Source organism: Trichomycterus rosablanca, chromosome 27 (genome assembly GCF_030014385.1).
Source record: "Trichomycterus rosablanca isolate fTriRos1 chromosome 27, fTriRos1.hap1, whole genome shotgun sequence".
NCBI lineage: Eukaryota > Metazoa > Chordata > Actinopteri > Siluriformes > Trichomycteridae > Trichomycterus > Trichomycterus rosablanca.
In genome coordinates this window covers 13,681,883-13,700,970 of record NC_086014.1, presented here as the reverse complement: position 1 = coordinate 13,700,970, position 19,088 = coordinate 13,681,883, and the positions used below count along the sequence as shown (strand labels likewise).

Sequence of the window (19,088 nt, the reverse complement as noted above, 5' to 3'; positions counted from 1 at the left end):
CTGGGATCCAGGCTTCGAATCCCCAGCGGTGCCATCCGCCAGTCAGGCGTCTACGTACAGACATAATTGGCTATGTCTAAGGATAGGGTGGGGTCCCTGAGATGCATCCTGTCCTCTTGTTGCCACGTTGTGCCCCGTGATTCCAGTGAAACCAGTCCCCCTGTGACCCTGACCAGAATAAAGCAGCAGCAGCACAAAAAAATATGTTAACGTTTTCAGTCTCAGTATTATGTGAAAGGTAACCTTTATCGACTCTGGTGCATTGTGGGAAGTCTTACATGAAACCGAGAAACTTGGCATGGCCGAGCGTTTCATTAATGCCCGGCTGACTCACGCCACTTAGCATTGTGTGATAGAAGATAACGTGTCCTGAGCGAGCCTCTGCTTAGCTCTGCACTGTTCTCAGGTGTTTGCTTTAAAAGTAGGTCAGGTGAGGTAAGATTACTGTAATAAGGCTGTAAGAACACCCCCCCCCCCCCCCCCCCCATCGCCCGGCTCCATGATCATGTAAATGTTCACATTTTAATGAAACACGTTCATTGTACTGAACAGTATTGACTACGGTGGTGGACGACGGACAGTCCGAGCCAGCCCTGTGCATGCAGGTGGGTGAGATACATTATGGGCACCAACTTGTATTCTATTCCAACACATGGACATCGTATGGTGTTGCCCCCCTTCGCATCTATTAACAGCCTCTACTCTTCTAGAATAGCTTTCAGTAATATTTTGGAGTGTGTCTGTAGGAATCTGTGCCCATTCCGTTGAAATCAGTGAGGTCAGGCACTGAGGTTGAATAAGAAGGTCTGGATTGCGTTTGACATTTTGCTTTAATCAGGGCTCTTAACAGGCCGCTGGAGTTCATGGGTAGCACTGTCGCCTCACAGCAAGAAGGTCCTGGGTTTGATTCCCAGGTGGAACGGTCCGGGTGTGGAGTTTGCATGTTCTCCCCGTGTCTGTGTGGGTTTCCTTCCACAGTACAAAGACGTGCAAGTGTGTAAAATATGATGTAAAAATACAGGTTCTCCCTTACCACATCCATAACAGTACACTGCACCACCCCAGCTTCTCAATCCTATCGTGTCCAAGGGTAATAGTACAAATGAACCAGTAATTATCAATCTGAACTAATCAAAATGATGAGTAAATGTTGCATATTGGGTTAATAATACCAGGATGGGCTTTTTTCAAGCGACCAACATTGTGTCAATTTTTACTGTGACCCAGGAAACACAAAACAGAATATACTTAATAAAAAAAATAGTGGTAATCTGGTCCCACTGTGGTTTACACAATGTAATGTAAAGCCTCCACAAGGAGGTGTTTATGTACAAGTTTAGTTTGTGTTCATGTGCCTGCTAAATTTCATGTAATTAATTATTAATAATTAATTATTATTATTTTACTCTGTGACCCATTTTTTGCACCACCGTTAATGCTAGCAGAAAACACACACACACAGAGCGTGTACATTTTATATTCAATTTTAATTTACAATGCACAATAACCCAGTCTTATAAAAAAGCAAGTTGGCCAGCAACGCTCAAACTTCAGCAGAAACGCTAATCAAATATTTACTCTCATTGACAGACTGTATTTTTTTTTTCTTTTTAAACACCGGCTGCAGTATCTCCAGATACGTGTCGCTTTTCTCCTGAACAGTGCTAACCATGCATCATGCTAATTTCAAACCTTAAAAATCTAAGACATAGAAAATGAACTTTACAAAAGATGGAGATTCTGTACACGTCTCGGTTCCTCCTGTTTCGTGTTTAACTGGTGTTTTAAAGCGGTGACGCTCTCGCACGTCGCCTGAGGTACAAAAGAAATTCATCTACCAAGGCTAGAAAGTTTGCGGCTTTCGGAAAATCACAAATTCTTAAAAAAAAATAAATAAATAACGACCGGAAGCAACGGGCGGACGTAAGGTCAATAAAGCGGTGTGCAGAATGACTTCAGCGTGTGCTTTTACACTGAAGAAAACACTGATGACTCCTCGGAAGTTTGATCAATGAGTCAGCAAGAATCCTCCCTCAGTGTCTAAGCCTTGGTTACCTACACACACACACACACACACACACACGCGCGCACACGCAGGGCCAGGGGTGCCGCGCTGATGAAATCAGTTTGGGTTTTGTTTTATCGACCAACACCCAAGACAGCAGACTAGAACGTCCAATCCCAACCCTTCCTATCCCTCTCTAGCCGCCCGTCTGTGCCCGCGCCAGTTTTGTAAGAAGCGTTTGAGGCTCAAGTGCAATTTAATAGCTTTTGTTAACACCAGGACTGTCTGGCGTTCGGTCTGATGCAATACGCTCGGGCTGTCCGGGCCGTCTGGCTCTTCTGTTCAGGGACAGGAGGTGCTGATGTGGACTTTGCAGCCTTTGGCATAGTGTGAGCACCGTGTTTCTATGTTTGTTTGTGTTGAACTGCTGAAAACTGGTGACAAGGTGTTATTATTCATTATCATTATTATTATTATTATTATACAAGCTGTAAGTTACAGGTCAAGTTCTAAATTTAAATTTAAAGCCACTCAATTAGTGTAACATTTTCTTTGCATCCAGGCTTGGACTGTGAGCTTTTTTATTTACATTTTCGCCATTTAGCAGACGCTTTTATCCAAAAACAGTATACTGTCTAAGCAATTGAGGGTTAAGGGCCTCGCTCAATGGCCCAACAGCGGCAACCTGGTGAGGTTTGAACCGGTTTGAACCAGCAACCTTCTGCTTACTAGTCCAGTACCTTAACCGCTAGGCTACAACTATTTATTAAAATTTTTTTTTTTACGTCCCACGTGCCCGTCTGCATCAGTTTTCAGTCAGTTGTCATTAGTACAACTGTAAAAGTCTCCAAATGAAGCCTTGAACTGACCAATAAAAGTCACTACATCTTTAAGGAATCGTTTATAGCCGGGTTCACGAACGCTGCATAAAATATCAGCTGCTACACCGTTATCGATAGTTATGATAGCCCTTTCTCCTTATCGGCTTGGTCAGCCACACATTTTTTGGCTAAAGCTGAACATATCTGACCTCTACTCAAGTTTTATAAGTAAAACGTACTTAAACATTTTGCGCCACAAGTCCGCTGAATATTATAAAGCTCGCAGAAACTAACAAACGTACATAAATTATATTCCACGTACAGAAAACCCAAGTGTGACCGGAGGCTTTTATTTCAGGCCACATGGACGGATCGGGTGTTTTAGGCCAAGCACAGAAACTACTGTACTTAGGCAATTGCTAAATGATTGAGTCTAATAAGCCTGAACCTGAAACATCTAGTTATTTTAACCCTTCTGCGTGTGTGAACCTCTAATGTGTGTGACCGTCTAATCCTGATAACAAACCCAGTCAGGTGAAAACGTTCTCTGGCCGTTTGACTCTCTGTCCCGATGAGCGGAGGAGCGACTCGTCAAAACACTCAACAAGTCAAATCTGACATGCAGCCAGGCCGCTCTCAGAACACTGTCCCATTGTCTCGGCACTATTTTTAAATAAGGATGGAGTTGTTTTTTTTTTGTCTGCGCCACGTGAGAGTCGAAAGCGATTCGCCCGAACACGTTTGGCGGCGTGTCAGAAATGCCACGGAGGCTGATCGATCGCCCGCGGCATCAGAAACAACACCAGATCCTCCCGGGTGACGCATTCTGCTGTTGGTATCTTAGTTTAAACCTGAAAAAATCCAGCCTCACGGCATTCTTTAGACCAGCTAACGCTTTCCCGCCTCTCCACGGCTCTGACATGAACGATCACGCACACTTTCCAATCCAAGTGAAATACATTTCAGGTTTTAGCACCTGAACGTTTACTATTTAAAAAGAAAAATTACTACTATAAATAACTGCAGCAGTGTTTGGTCGTGTTAACATTTTAAACATGTAATTAATCTTATTATTATTATTACTAGATTTGCCGTATTAGAAATATAATAACAATACAAAACCCGCTTCACTCTTTGAAGCTGAACATTTTAAGAAACTGGGGATTTTGGGAGCTCAGATAAAAAACAATGTAATAGTCCCTGATGGGGGTGGCACGGAGGGCATCTCCGCGCCCTCACTGGCTGCCGTTGTTGTTGTTGTTGTTATTGTTGCAGAGCTCCCCGGGGTTGACGGAGCCGGCGCCGGGCTGGACGTTGTCGGCCAGGTTGTGCGCGTGCTCCAGGAAAAGGTCTTTAAGCACGCTGAGCTCTTTGCTGAGCAGCTTGATCTTGGCCTCCAGCCTCTCGTTCTCCTCCTTCAGCTCGTTGACGCGCTGCTGCGTGTCCTGCGCCTTCTGCTTGCTGCGCATGCGGCTCTTCTTGACGGCGAGGTTGTTGCGCTCCCGCCGGTGCTTGTAGTCATCGCTCTCTTTATCCGGAAGCGTCTTTTTCATCTTGCTGGGTGGCGTGGCCTTGCCGCCTCCTCCGGGACTCACTGGGACTAACTGGGGGACCTGAGAGAGAGAGAGACAGGAACAGGAGATAATGTTTATAAATGTTTATACATACATGTACATGTTAACCGTATATAACTGAGACTGAGATCTTCTTACGCTGGTACCTGTAAACACACCTGTTAGGAGGAAGATCCCAGGGGTGTGAAATCTGATCTTGTTAGGGAACTGGGATGGGGGGGGGATGTTGTTTTCACATCTCTGTTTTACATCTTTGCAAAACTGGAGCTACTTTATATGGACAAAAGTATTGGGACACCCCTTCTAATTACTGAATTCATGTGTTTCAGCCACGAACAAGGAAGTTATACGCTTCCAACTTTGCAGCAACAGTTTAGGGAAAGGGGCGGTCCGGGTCCTTTCTGTGTGGGGTTTGCATGTTCTCCCCATGCCTGCATGGGTTTCCTCCCACCGTCCAAAAACATGCAGTCAGGTTAATTGGAGACACTGAATTGCCCTATAGGTGAATGTGTGTGTCTGTGTGTGTGCCCTGTCCAGGGTGTTACTGTGTGCCTTGCGTCCATTGAAAAGCTGGGATAGCCTCCAGCCTACCCCCGCAACCCTGATTGGATAAGCGGGTAAGAAACTGAGTGAGTGAGTTTGGGGAAGGTCCTTTCCTGTTCCGCATGACTGCACAGAGCCCTGACCTCAGCCTCACTCGACAGCTCTGGAATGAACTGGAACGTCAACTGAGACTTTCTTGACCAACATCAGTGCCCAGCCATACAAACGCTCTTTTGACTGAATGGGCACAAATTCCCACAGATATGCTTCCAAGCCTTCTCAGAAGAGTGGCTGTTGTTCTAGCTGGGACGTTCAACAAGCTCATGGTCAGGTGTCCAAATACTTTTGGCCATATAATTAGGTCTGGGGATTGGCAACTGTTCTTTAAATCTTCTCCTCTTCCCCATCACCACTGAAAACTGCTAGGTGAAAAATGGGTTATCACACTTTTAGGAAAATAGGGTCCTATGGAGGTGTGTGTGTGTGTGTGTGTGTGTGTGTGTGTGTGTGTGTGTGTGTGTGTGTGTGTGTGTGTGTGTGTGTACCTGCTGCAGTCCGGCTGTCGCTCCTGCAGAATGGGCGGCGCTGCTATGAGCCTGACTCTGTATGACGCTCACTCCGTTTTGTTCTGTGCTGGTTAACTTATGCTGCGACTGCTTGCTCATTTGGATCCGTTCGCCTCTTACTGTCACATCTGCACCGTCCTTCGCCTGCAGATCGGTGATGTTGAATCTCGCTCTCGCCACGTAGAATAGCCGTCCGCCGTAGGATGCACCCGAGTGCCTGCACGGTCCTGTCTGTCTGTAAAGAAATGGAGAGCGATGACGTGTACCTGTACCATCTTTCACCTTTACAGAACACCTGTACCTGCACACTTCCAACTGTGTTGTTCTCAGCCATTCAGACATTAATCTGTTGACTTCTGCATGGAAGACACTTTACACTGTACCCCAGCTTATTTACTTTTGCCATTTTTATATCATGTTTGCAGTTTGGCAGCTAAGTTCCCAGCATGCGACTAGGAAATCAGTGTTGTGTTCTCTAATTACTGATTTTCATCTGTTCTAGTGTGTTTTGCACAGCTCGGAAGGACTTTCAATAGGAGAATGAAACTGTATATCTCTTCGGTAGCTTTATAAGCCTTTTTCACAGCGCATCATTCTGGTTTGGCACTTTACCTTCCTTTCCTTCTTTTTGAGGCTTAGATCCAACTTCAAAGGTTCTATACTGGGGTCAGGTGTAGTGAAATAAGAGACCACTGAAGTGCTCTGAACTCATTGCTATAGTTACAAAACCGGTTTGTAGCATGGCGTATCTAATGCTTGGTATATGGTAGTCATAAGGGGATGTACAAGGTCATTACCATTCACTATTCACTGCTGTATATTCTTATATATAATACTTAATTGATTTTACACGCCAAATGCTTACCCAACCTTCTGCACATTGCAGCAGAAATTATAAGCACAGTTAATAAGCCTTTGCATACTGTATGTATGGAATCTGATGTGGTATCTTACTGGTGTAGCCATTTTACTGGTCTGCCTTATAGTTCAAGATGCTTTACTGGTTAAATGAATTACCATGGCTCTTTATTTCAGGCCAAACCAGTCTGTCTGGTTTAAATCTGACCTCTTTACTCAAGAGGACAGTTTTACTTGCAGAACTGCCACTCACTGGATGTTTTTGTTGGTGTTTAGTCTAATTGTAAAACATACAGACTGCGGTGCTTGAACATCGTAAGGGGGCAGGTGTTTCTGACCTGTTTTATTATTAAGACAGGTCACTCGGATGACATTAGGATTAATTTTGATGAATATGCTTTGATGGAAATTCGCATCTATTCGTGTTTTCTAATAGTTCTATGATGTGGAGGTTAAATCCCTGAAGTAAAATGAATAAATAAACACTTAAAATAACCCTGGGATCGTGTTTAGAAGCCTGTGGATCCACCTGTGCCCAGCAGCTCCAGTGTTGCTGCCGGTTGCATCATCGCCCTCATTACACCCCACACCCACCCACCACATCCATCCAGCCATCCATCCCACTACAGCTTCTATTGTGCAGCATGCAAATACAAACTCTGGACCTAATCTAACCAGCCTGGCAAAGTTCTGGCAGAGATGCCCAACCCAGGCTGGCACCAGGTCAATCATATGAGGTCACTGAGTGTCTGCTGCTCATACGTAACGCATCTGGAATGACGGGGAATACCGCTAGCTACTCTGTTAGCACAGCTAGGTGCTAACTGCTAACCGGACTGAGCTTAAAAGCGATCAAAATGCAGGAACGTAAGAACATTTGTGGTCAGGCAGAAATAACCAGAGGCGTTTAATAGAAATAAAACTGGGAAAGGAAACTGGTGGAGATGATGGTTTCGCTGTGCCAGGCTGGGTTGTTGGCACATTGCTAGCTCGGTAGCTACATTCCTAACGATGACGTAACACAGCACACAGCCTTCATCCGGGTAACTTTTACATGAGTAAAATATGTGTATTATTATATATACTGTAATTTATACTCATCGTTCAGACAGATGAACAAAAGCTGTCAAACTGCTCAAACCGAAAGCTGTTTTGCAACAGATCCACAAGTTCACCAGCAACACAACAACCTGGTATAATAAAAGCAGGTCTTTAATGTTATATAAACACAAACCAGATGACTTACCTTATCACTGATCAATAATCACACTTTAATCTGTAAACTGTAATCCACTGAAGGAGGATCGTCATGTGTACAGCACTCAAGCAGCTGTTATTGTTTGGGACGCTAAACCGTAGTCTGACACTATTGCGAAATCTATTTTACCATATAGGGACATCTGCTCTCTCAGCCAATCAGAGGCGCGTATCGAGGAGAGGGTGGTGCTGCAGGGGTTGATTGACAGCGCGTCTGACCAATCAGAGAGAGGCTGCGTTTATTTATGTAACTGGACACCAGTAATACAGGGTGGATTTGCTCAGATGCAGCAATAGTGTAAACTATTTATTATCCAATCAAAAATGTTTACTAAAGTATCAGATGTACTCGGATTTTATATTTACAAATGTGGTAATATCAGTTATCTGTTTATATATTTATTTATTAGGATTTTAACATGTTTTACACACTTTGGTCACATTCATGGCAGGACAGGTAGTTGCTGCTTACACAAGATTCATCAGTTCACAAGTTCGATATCAAACACAGTAATGGACAATTTTGTATCTCTAATCACCTCACCTGCACATCTTTGGACTGTAGGAGGAAACCGGACATTGCAAAGACATGCAAAATTTGATGTGATGCGTGTTTGGCATTGAACTTGAACTGATGACTTATGGGTAACCTGTAACTAACTGTCCTGTCATGAATTGAACCAGTGTGGAAAACATGTTAAAATCCCAATAAACAAACAAACGTAGAGTAGAAAAGTGTAGAAAAGTAGAAAACGTGTTTGGTAATTTTCCTTCTGCTGATATGAAAGTGACAGCAGTGTAAAACACAATTATTTCATGTTTTATCTTGTTTTCAAAGAACTTGACCCAGGAATAACATTTTAATAACATGTAATAATACTAAATAGTTTCAGATCCTTACATGACATGTAATATAAGACAAGTATTACAGTTTTTAAGAGCATTTAATTTATTGATCTTTATCATCTTAAATATTGAGTCTCTAAATAATTATGTAAGCATTTAGATTTTCTTTCCAGCCTCGGTGAAGAGACCACAGTTCCATGTAATATGTGCCTGTCGAGAAGATCTTAGGAGCTTTAAGTTGCCTAAAGTGACTCCTGCGTGGATGTCACGTGTGTTGGGGCACCGTATTTACATTTACATTTTCAGCATTTAGCAGACGCTTTTATCCAAAGCGACTTACACACTGAGCGGAACACAATGAGCAATTGAGGGTTAAGGGCCTTGCTCAGGGACCCAACAGTGGCAACTTGGTGGTGGCGGGTCTTGAACCGGCAACCTTCTGTTTACTAGTCCAGTACCTTAACCACTGAGCTATCACTGGCCGTATGTTTAAATTATGTTTCATCAGTTCATCTAAGACCCTGAGTAAAGGTGAAACAAAGTCTTCCTCTACAACAAGCACAACAAGTCACTCTATTTCTTTTTTTTTTTTTTTTTTAAATCACAGCAAGTCAGATCAGGTTATGAATCATCATGAACCCAAACGTTTCAAAATGTGTATTTTGGATCTACTCCAGAAGTCAGGGTTACATCACAGCCTCTGATTAAAATGATGAACTTTTTATCAAAAGTCAATATGTACGGTTCAATGTCAGCAGCTTTCGTGGAATCCAGTCTGTTTGTTTAATGAATGAATCTATTTTACCAGATACGAATGATAAATCCACCTGTCTCGTGTGTGTTGGATTATGAGTTTTACCTGGAGTGTAGGAACTGTAAAGATTGCTTATTGTTGACTGTAAAACTGCTGCTCCTGCTGCCTTTAAATCATCCTCCGACTCATTTCAAGTGACCGCTGGTTTCTGTTTTAGCTTCTTTATTATTAGTCATTAGAGAGCAGGTTGTGAAAGCTTGTGTGGTGCGTGTTATGAAACCTGATGTACTGACGGGGTGTTAAAGCTGTGCTCTGTGGCTCTGTAGCTTTTCTGTTGAAGTGTTGTTTAACAACTTCCGTCTTTGGCGTCTGTTTTTATTTAAAAAATTTGTAAACTATTTGGTTCAATGGAAAGTCCCCAAGAACCTTGCAATGTTTCTGCATAGAATTGATGTACAGCTTTTTCTTTATTAATACAGTTTCAGGTTGCATTTATTGATGCAGCGGCGGACTCTTAAGTGACAATGGTTTTCCGAAGTACTCCTGAGCCATGTGACTATATTTATCATAGCACATAACAGTTTCTCATGCAGTGCCGTCTGAGAGCTTGAAGGCTGCTCACATATAACAGGCTTGTCCTGCATGAACTGAGATCTCTTTATGTTCCTTGAATCTTTTCTTAATATTATGTACGGTAGATGACGAAAGATCTACATTATTATTTTATACCCAATCACGACACCCTCATGCATTACCAGTTCACCTGCTTAATGTGAAACTTTTCACTCTTATTTTGCCTCTGATTTTTAACAAATCACAGATTCTTTTTATTGTGTTTAACAAAAATGTCTCAGTTTTTCCAGAGGTGTTTATATATAATAAAATATTGCGACTACATTGTATTTAAACATTTTATGCTTGTTTATATTTACACATACTGTATAACGTGCTTGGCTGAACCTGATTTTAAGTGGATTTATTTCTATACTGGAGGTATGAAGTAGTAAAATGAATACTTGTTTGGTTCTGACTGTACACTCAGGGGTGTTTAAGTGGAATTACAGGGACAACAGAGGGAGCTGCACACGCACTGATACAGAAGCGCTGCGCACTTGTTGCGCTCGACACGTTGCGCGTTATTTAACTGACTGCGGCTGGAGACTTGATGTTCAGTGTTTACTTTAACTGTCTGAGAGATCGAAATGTGGTACATAGTGAGCGTAAACATCAGCATACCTTACACATGTGAGGTCAAATATTCCTGCAAAATCGTGCGCAAACGCGATTACATGCTAATAAATATCTACGCTTAAAAAATCTACGCGTAATTTGTACTGCAGGTTAAATCGATTTATTCAGTTTGTGCATGAAATGGTTTATTATTAAAGCGTCATTAAGTGTAATTTTATTTATATTATTATTGTTGTTGTTGATGATATTCGTATTATTTATCATTCATTCATTCATGTCAAGGCTCACTCACGGTTTGGTGCAATTTAAAGCTGCCAGTCCTCCTGCTACATGTTTTGGGAGGTGAGGAGGAGTGGGGAGATCATTGCTGTGTGGCACCCACTGTGCCCCCCTCAATATTATGATTATTATTATTAGTAGAAATAGTATAGGCTTATGTTTTATTGTTGTACACGAGGTAATGTGGTGACGCCAAGCCCCGGCGTCCCGAGTTCGTTTCTGCGCCTCGTGTGTATGCACTTTGGCACGTTCTCGCCGTGTCTTCTTTGGGTTTTCTCTGCGCACTTCTATTACCATCCACCTTCCCAACATATCACCATCCGTGTTCTTGTGTAAAATAATGGCTTGTCTGTCGTGAGGACTTACTGCGGATCAACAGCGATCCTGACCACGACAGAGCGCTTTCAGAAAGTATTAGAAGAATTATGTACTCGTTAGAATATGAAATACATTCGGCGGGTACTTTCGGTACTTTCAACTTAGTTATACTTTTATTGAGCACTGAGATAAGGAGATGGATTAAAGGATTTTATTGTAATTATTTGAACTGGAATAATTTCTAATAAAATAATTATGTATCACTGTTTATAACAGGTTTATGACATGTGATGTACAGACTCAGTACGCATAAGGTTTTACGCGCTGTTGCTGAAGCTTTTGCGTCATTCTAACCCTGTTCGTTAATACAAAGCCTAATAGAATACAAACTGTTTTCTACCAGTTCCGACTTTTGCGCATACGCCTAAATGACGACCTCCGGCGGCTGGGTTCGTGCCTCATTAATTAAGTTCAGATTATATATTAACAGTCTGTCGCGCTGTATGGAACGGTGGTCATGTTAACATTTATTCAGCGCCGCTTGATCTTTAAACGAATCTTCTGCTGCTGTTATTCACTGCATATGCGCTCCGTCTGTGTGTGCGCGGATTGTGGTTGTGACTGGAGCTGCTGGAGACAAAGAATATAATGAAAATAAAAATCATGATATAGACAGAACTAGCTGTGTGTGATATGCGTGTTTGGTTTACCCATCACACAGTGATTTAATCAGTGAATTCTCAGGATAAATATCAGATTGCATGTTGGTATTGTGCGTTAAAGTTATGCGTTGTAAAGATTCAGCTGGATGTCGCGCACTCTAGAGTTTTTTTTTAACGATATAAAATAAAATATAAGATTAAATATTACTCCAAATACTCATTACCATGTGTCCGGGTAGCACTGTCGCCTCACAGCAAGAAGGTCCCTGGTTCGATCCCCAGGTGGGGCGGTCTGGGTCCTTTCTGTGTGCAGTTTGCATGTTCTCCCCATGTCTGCGTGACGTGCAAGTGAGGTGAAATGGAGATACAAAATCGTCCATGAATGTGTTTGACATTAAACTAGTGAACTGATGAATCTTCTGTAATGAATGTAACCAAAGTGTGTAAAACATGACGTTAAAATCCTAAATAATAATAATAATAAATAATAGTAATAATAATAATAATAATACCACGTGTCCTGAGAAAAAAAAACACTACATTAAAAAGTTGTAAACTTAGTGTATATGAAAAAAGTTTCCCTGTGTTGAATTATGTCAAGCACAATACGAAATAACTCTTCCAATACTGTATGTGTGCTCGGTGCGGTCGGAAATCGGCACGCAGGCGCATTAGAAGCCGGGGCGTTCCCACCTTCCACACACCATCCAAAAAGCACAGGCTCGCTATAAAAGCCGCTCAGAGCAGCTCTGTAGGACAGATGTGAGATTTACACCCACTCCTGCTCTTACCTTTCCGAGACTCCGTGTTGCGAACGCTTGGAGAGCCGCTCTTCAGCGGTCTTGGCACACCGGCGTCCTCGTACAAAAACTTCTCGAAAGTTTGACCCTGGTAGTGCGAGCAAGCTGGATTCCCGGAGCCCTTCACCATGTCCGGCGGCTTTTAGGTACTCCATGGAGCAAGCAAACCTGTACGAGGCAGCCCCTCGGCCCCAGAGCGCCTACACGTACGGCTACAAAGACGACCTGAGCGCGATCTGCGAGAACGAGAGCTCCATCGACATCAGCGCCTATATCGACCCGGGCGCGTTTAACGACGAGTTCCTGGCAGACCTGTTCCACAGCGGCGCCCGACACGAGAAGCTCAAGCTGGCGAGCGGCGAGTACGAGTACGGCCACGGTATGGGCGCGCCGGGACCCCAGCACTCTTACGGGTGCGTGACGAGCTACGGCGACCCGGCCAAGCTCGACCCCACGTACGACAACCACGAGGCGCGCATGAGACCGGTCGCGATCAAGCAGGAGCCGCGGGAGGACACTGAGCTGGGGCACGGCACTCAGTCTGCCTACCAGCAGCAGCACCCGCACCTGTCACACCTGCAGTACCAAGTCGCGCACTGCGCACAAACCGCCGTGCACCTGCAGCCGGGTCACCCGACGCCTCCACCCACCCCGGTGCCCAGCCCGCACCACCAACACCAGCACCAGCACCAGCACCCCCATCAGCAGCAGAGCAGCCTCATGAAAATGATGCCCATCGGCACAGATCGGCCCAAAAGTAAGAAGAACGTCGACAAGGGCAGCGTAGAGTACCGGCTGCGGCGGGAGCGCAACAACGTGGCCGTGCGCAAAAGCCGCGACAAAGCCAAAATGCGCAACGCCGAGACGCAACATAAAGTAATGGAGCTGTCGTCGGACAACGATAGACTGCGCAAGCGGGTCGAGCACCTCACACGCGAACTGGAGACTTTGCGGGGCATCTTCAGACAGCTGCCCGACGGCTCGTACGTCAAAGCCATGGGCGGCTGCGCCTAACAGGACAGACTGTGTTTATTCGCACACAATGTGTTTTCCGCTGGATGTGTACCAGATGTGATCTTACTGAAACTGTTTCTACAGAAAGAAGCCAGGCAGCTGCGATCTATCTACATGTGCCTTTTTGTACCAAAAAAAACGAACTCGATAAGCTCCTCGTATAGTTAACAGTGGACTTATTTTTTGTGCAAATGTGCAAAACAGCGCAGCTCACATAGGGCATGATTTCACTTCAGCAGCAGTTAAATTTTCTCAAAAGGTACAACCTTTCTTATATTTGTGTTTGTTTAAGATACAAAACTGCACGGCTTCGCTTTGATGTGCACTGACTTCAAACTTGTGCCATTCCTGCGCCATGTGTAAGGTAATACTGGGATTTGCCTACATAAGACTAAAATCGTGCCAAAGTAAAGGACTGGAACGCAACCACTACAGTGCTTAATAATGTGTCAAAAGTGATAGATATATATCGTACCAGCTATGATGTAATGAAAGGTTTATTGTGTACTATTTGGGATAATAGCCAAATCCAACTGTGGTGCCCTTTGGATTGTATGCACTATGTGTCGTCAGATTGTACGGCCTTATTCATGAAGCACATTTTGCTATGACAGATTGCCATATTTTCTAAAGCTCGGGTACTGACTGATGGGAAGGCCGCCTGATTGTGTGTAGCTACATTCTTAAAAATAAAGGTGCCAGAAAAGGTTCTTTATGGGAAATCCAAATGCAAATCAGGTTTGGCTTCATGACCAATCACTTATTGTCTTTTAGAGTTGTTTGGTGGTACAATATATAATAATCATCAATTTGCACCAAATAACCAAAAACATTGATCCAGAGAATCATCCATTCCTAAAAGTCTCCACCAGAAAACATTCTTGAAGGTCTTTTCATCAAATATTTTTTAGGGAACCGAGCAACACACCAAGCAAAGAACCGTTCTTCTCTGGCACTGTCATTTTGAAGTGTACACGGGCGCTTTTTTACAGTCCAGCTTTTGTATTTATGCAGCAGAATTTAGGTGAAATGTGAAAAGGAGCCTCTCTATGCAAAGACTGTTGGCTAACTAGCAGTGATGGTGCTCTCTGTGTAGCCGAGTTGATTCCGGAGGAGATTCCAATCTCAGTGCCTTTTAATTATTATTATTATTTTGTTGTCTCCTCGTCTTCATCACCACTGGGAGAACTGTTGTTCCGGATTCTCCAAATGTTAAATAGCTATATTACAGGCTACAGAAAGAAAAAGTAAGCACTTTTTTACAGCCATCATATTGCAAATGTTATATATGAATGTTTGTTTTTAAAATGTGTCTCAGTTGTAAAACGAACATGATATATATGCCAAAAATTATGAATTATAATGATGATAATAATAAACAAAATGGTGTTACATTGTGTTATGTGTCATCTGATGTACTTTGCACTGATCTGCTTAAAGGTCTCAGTATGAAGTTTCTTTTGAGCTTCAGCTTCAGAGTTCTTTATATTTCTGACAGTATAGAGGAGCACAAATCTCTCTTCTTCTGCTCAGTGTCTTCTTTATTATCCTCTTGGCCCTCTTGTGTGTCCAGGGTCATTAGAACACATAACTTTGGTATTTTTATTACCGCATCTCCCTTGATTTTAAACCTTGAGTTTCTTTAACAGTAGGTGGCGCTGCTGGGTCATTCGAGCTGGTTAATGGATTAGTGGACCCAGGTCCAGTCCTGGGAAACCTCACGGTCACTAAATGCACGGTTTCAGTTTTACCTGCTCTCACACACCTGATGCAAATTAAATCAGATAATTTATTCATTAACAGTCTGTTTTATTTATTCTTCCTTCTCAGCTGAAATAGCTTGGCAGAGTGAGGGCAACCACTTGTACATTATGTTAACATTACATGCAGCGCTGTGATCTAGGCTTTAAGAAATAATGTTGAAAGCTCAACTCCAGATACGGTCTGTATTCAGTAAGTTTAACACCAGATCTGTTAACCCTTAGCTGATATAAATTAAAATGTATTTCTATCCCAGTAGGCAATCATGATTAACGTAAAGAACCTGGACTTCATCTGATTAAGCAGCATATTTAGAGCTGATGGATGTACAAATACTCCCAAATTTCTCATCTTTAAATGTTAACAATCACTTCTTACACTCTCAGATTAATCAGCTTGTTAAGGACCTTGGGCGTGAGCATTGGTGCTAATCCTTATCTCTCAGTTATCGGTCAGTATCGGTCATTAATGAGCTCCTGAGCTTCGAATTGATCATTTGATCAAAGCACCAGCTACTGTTGAGCTCAGCTGATATAATCAGACTGAATGATCTTACAGTGATCGTCCTTGAGCTCAATATCCCCCCCCCCCCCCCCACTGTGTCACCCCCCCCCCCCCAATCCCATGAACACCCAGCCTTTACTATGGTTTTACATAATAATAATAATAAGAACGTCTTTATTTGTCACATATACATCTACACGTGTACAGTACGATGAGATGTTTCCTCCACATATCCCAGTCTGCCACTGTACAGCGCCTCTGGAGCTGTGAGGGTTAAGGGCCTTGCTCAAGGGCCAACAGTGGCTGCACGGTAGAGCCAGGATTCGAACCCACAACTGTTCGATAGCCCAAATCTCTATCCACTAGGCTCATATAGTAATGCTCATGGTTTTAGACTAAGATATCCAACAAGTGAATATGGGTTGGATTTCGTTTGTGCCTGTTTAAGCTCCGTTCAGCCCATACAGGCCTACGCCAGAGCTACGTACCTACGTACGGCTGATATCGCTGATGTCTCTGTTAGCGTACATTCTGTGCTTTCATCAACATTCGCATCTCTTACCGATCCTTTCAATCTGTTTCTCACTAACTTCTATTTCATCTGTCCGAATCCCTCTCGTCCTCTCTCTCTCTTCCTATGCACGCCGTTCCTCTCCCACGCCGGCGCAGGGTTCCTGTAAGCCGTCCCGCACAGATGTTCCCGAGCTCTGGCACAGCTCTCAGCCAGGGACAAATCAACACTGTTTAAATCCACCTAATGACATGCAGCGCCGTGACGTGTTGCTTAGACGTGTAACATCCTGGTGGCGGGACGCGTTTTGATGTGGATCGCACGTTTATACGGCTAAACAAACACAACGCCGCAGCGTCCAGGCTTGACTCAGCTACGTACGTTAAGCATCTGCGCTGTATTTTACAGTTTGTTTAAATGTGGAGTCCAGAACGGGATACTGGTAAACAGTGAGAAGTCAGAGGTGTGTTCTGTGGTTTGGTTCAAATCCGGAAGGTTCCGTCTGCCACCGGATGGATAAAGTGGCGGTGTGTGTTTCACACCCAAACCAAGAATCACTACAGCTATCGGGTTTAAACAATCCAGCTTGGAAAAAGGTGTAAAGGTCTGAGCTAATGACGACTTCACAAATAAAGCCTCTAGTGACTGAGATAAGATTAAAGGTGAGTGTTGTAGAGGTGCCTGATCTTAAGGAGAACCATGTCTGTTTGTTTATTAGGATTTTAACGTCGTGTTTTACACTTTGGTTACATTCATGACAGGAACGGTAGTTACTCATTACACAAAGTTCATCAGTTCTCAAGTTTATATCGAACACAGTTGTGGACAATTTTGTACCTCCACTTTACCTCACTTACACGTCTTTGGGAGGAAACCCACGCAGACATGGGGAGAACATGCAAACTCCACACAGAAAGGACACAAACCGCCCCACCTGGGGATCGAACCCAGGACCTTCTTGCTGTGAGGCGACAGTGCTACCCACTTAGCCACCGTGCCGCCCAGGAGAACAATGCCCCAATCAATTTTGGAGAACACTGGAAGAGATACAAGATACAAATGGGGACCAGTTGTAGCCTCGTGGTTAGGGCACTGGACTAGTAATTTATAGGTCACCAGTCCCTTTGCCAGGTTGCTGCTGTTGGGCCCTTGAGCAAGGCCCTAAACCCTCAATTGCTCAGACTGTATACTGTCACAGTAATGTAAGTCGCTTTGGATAAAAGCGTCCGCTAAATGTTGAAAATGGAAATGGAAATGGAAAATTCAACATGACTGGTTTTATTAGGATTGGATGTCCTGCAAAGGGTATACCAAAAGCACACGAATGCTAAAGGATATTAAAACCCCTTTATACCAGTGCACTACTGTAAAAAAGAGCCTGACCAGGCAGGTGGCAAAAATCTGTAGAATTTCTTATATTACTGGAAACCAGTATACAGGTTTTGTAGTCTGTTTTGTGGACACTGTATGGACAAAATTATTGGGATGCCCCTTGTCATTTTTTTAATGCATGTTTCATGAATTTCAGCCACAGCAGTTGCTAACAGGTGTAATAAATTAGTTATATAAAGGAAATGATATGCTCTCAACAGTTTAGGGAAGGCCATTTCCTGTTCTAGCATGACTGTACCCTGTGCACAAAGCAGCTCTATAAAGACGTGAAGAAAAAACTGGTTTGAAAGGAACTCCAGTGTCCTGCACCACAGCTCTGGAATGAACCGGAACATCAACATCAGTGTCCGGCCATACAAACGCTCTTTTCACTAAACGGGCACAAATTCCCATACACATACCTACTTCAAAGTCTAGTGAAAAGCCTTCACAGAAGAGCGGCTGCTGTTATAGCAGATAATGAAATGATCACACAGATCACACAGTGATGTCCGACAAGCTCATGGTCAGGTGTCCAAATACTTTTGCCCATACAGTGTACAATGCAGAACGACCAAAATACAAAGGACTGAATTAATGCAGCAGTTTGTTACAGTGTCCTAAATACAGTACTGGGCAGCTTCCTTAAAACTCCAGTGTCACTTCTGTTCAGCGCTGACAGACTGAAATCTCAGCAGTTTTTGATCCGTACCTCTGGTCAGCAATTTTTCTGGAGGTTTTGCGTCTGCAGCACTGAGTTCAAGTGTTCCAGTTTGTTTGGCTCCTCTTTAGAAAGTTTGTGTGCTGTTTTGCTGGTGCTGGTGTAACAACTGGCTTGTGGTGCTGGGAAATTTACAGGGTCTGTCCTAAAACCTGGTGATCTCTCTACATAGATGTATCTTATATCATCCTACACTTTTGAGAAGAGGGCGTGTCTAAATTGTTAGATCCCTTAAAATGCTCCTACTGAGGCGCCTTAATTCTGAGTGATGATCAGACTGAATGACGAGGGAGCGTCCGACTACTCCTCAGCGCTGAAGGCAATCCCAGCATTCAGTGCGGCACGACTTTTCTCACAAAAACCTTCAAACGTGGAGGATGAATAAATGTGGAGCAACCAACAGAGTTCATTTCAAATGTAAATAAATTATTATTGATATTTTATTTGTATAAAGGTGCACACGTGTCGTTTATATGTACATTCAGGCTCGTCAGGGACGGTTTAACCCATTTAATCTCTGTATAAGTAGAGCGTCTAAATAATCTGCCTCATGAGTTTCACGTCTTATTAGAATCCTCTCTACAGATCAGCTGATCAGCTCACTTGGTTTTCAGACTGTTTGTTTTTGTTTGTTTGTTAGTTTTTGTGATTTAGCATGAAGCAATATAAGTATAATCTCATTTCCAGCGTGGTTGCCACGAACACATCAGGATTCATTGCAAGCACGATCAC

At 43.3% G+C, this 19,088-nt stretch overlaps 2 protein-coding genes across 2 annotated transcripts; one reads left to right on the top strand and one right to left on the bottom strand.

Moving 5' to 3' along the window:
* Nucleotides 1-1,468: 1,468 nt before the first annotated feature.
* On the bottom strand, nt 1,469-7,709 carry cebpg (CCAAT enhancer binding protein gamma). The gene is made up of 3 exons (XM_062989917.1): nt 7,614-7,709; nt 5,489-5,744; nt 1,469-4,439 (listed from the first exon to the last, which is right to left on the bottom strand). The coding sequence occupies exons 2-3, from the start codon at nt 5,606-5,608 to the stop codon at nt 4,062-4,064; spliced, it is 498 nt and encodes a 165-aa protein (XP_062845987.1). The 5' UTR covers nt 5,609-5,744; nt 7,614-7,709; the 3' UTR covers nt 1,469-4,061.
* A 4,736-nt stretch (nt 7,710-12,445) lies between these two features.
* On the top strand, nt 12,446-14,885 carry cebpa (CCAAT enhancer binding protein alpha). Its single transcript, XM_062989848.1, has one exon. The coding sequence runs from the start codon at nt 12,628-12,630 to the stop codon at nt 13,486-13,488; it is 861 nt and encodes a 286-aa protein (XP_062845918.1). The 5' UTR covers nt 12,446-12,627; the 3' UTR covers nt 13,489-14,885.
* Nucleotides 14,886-19,088: the final 4,203 nt, after the last annotated feature.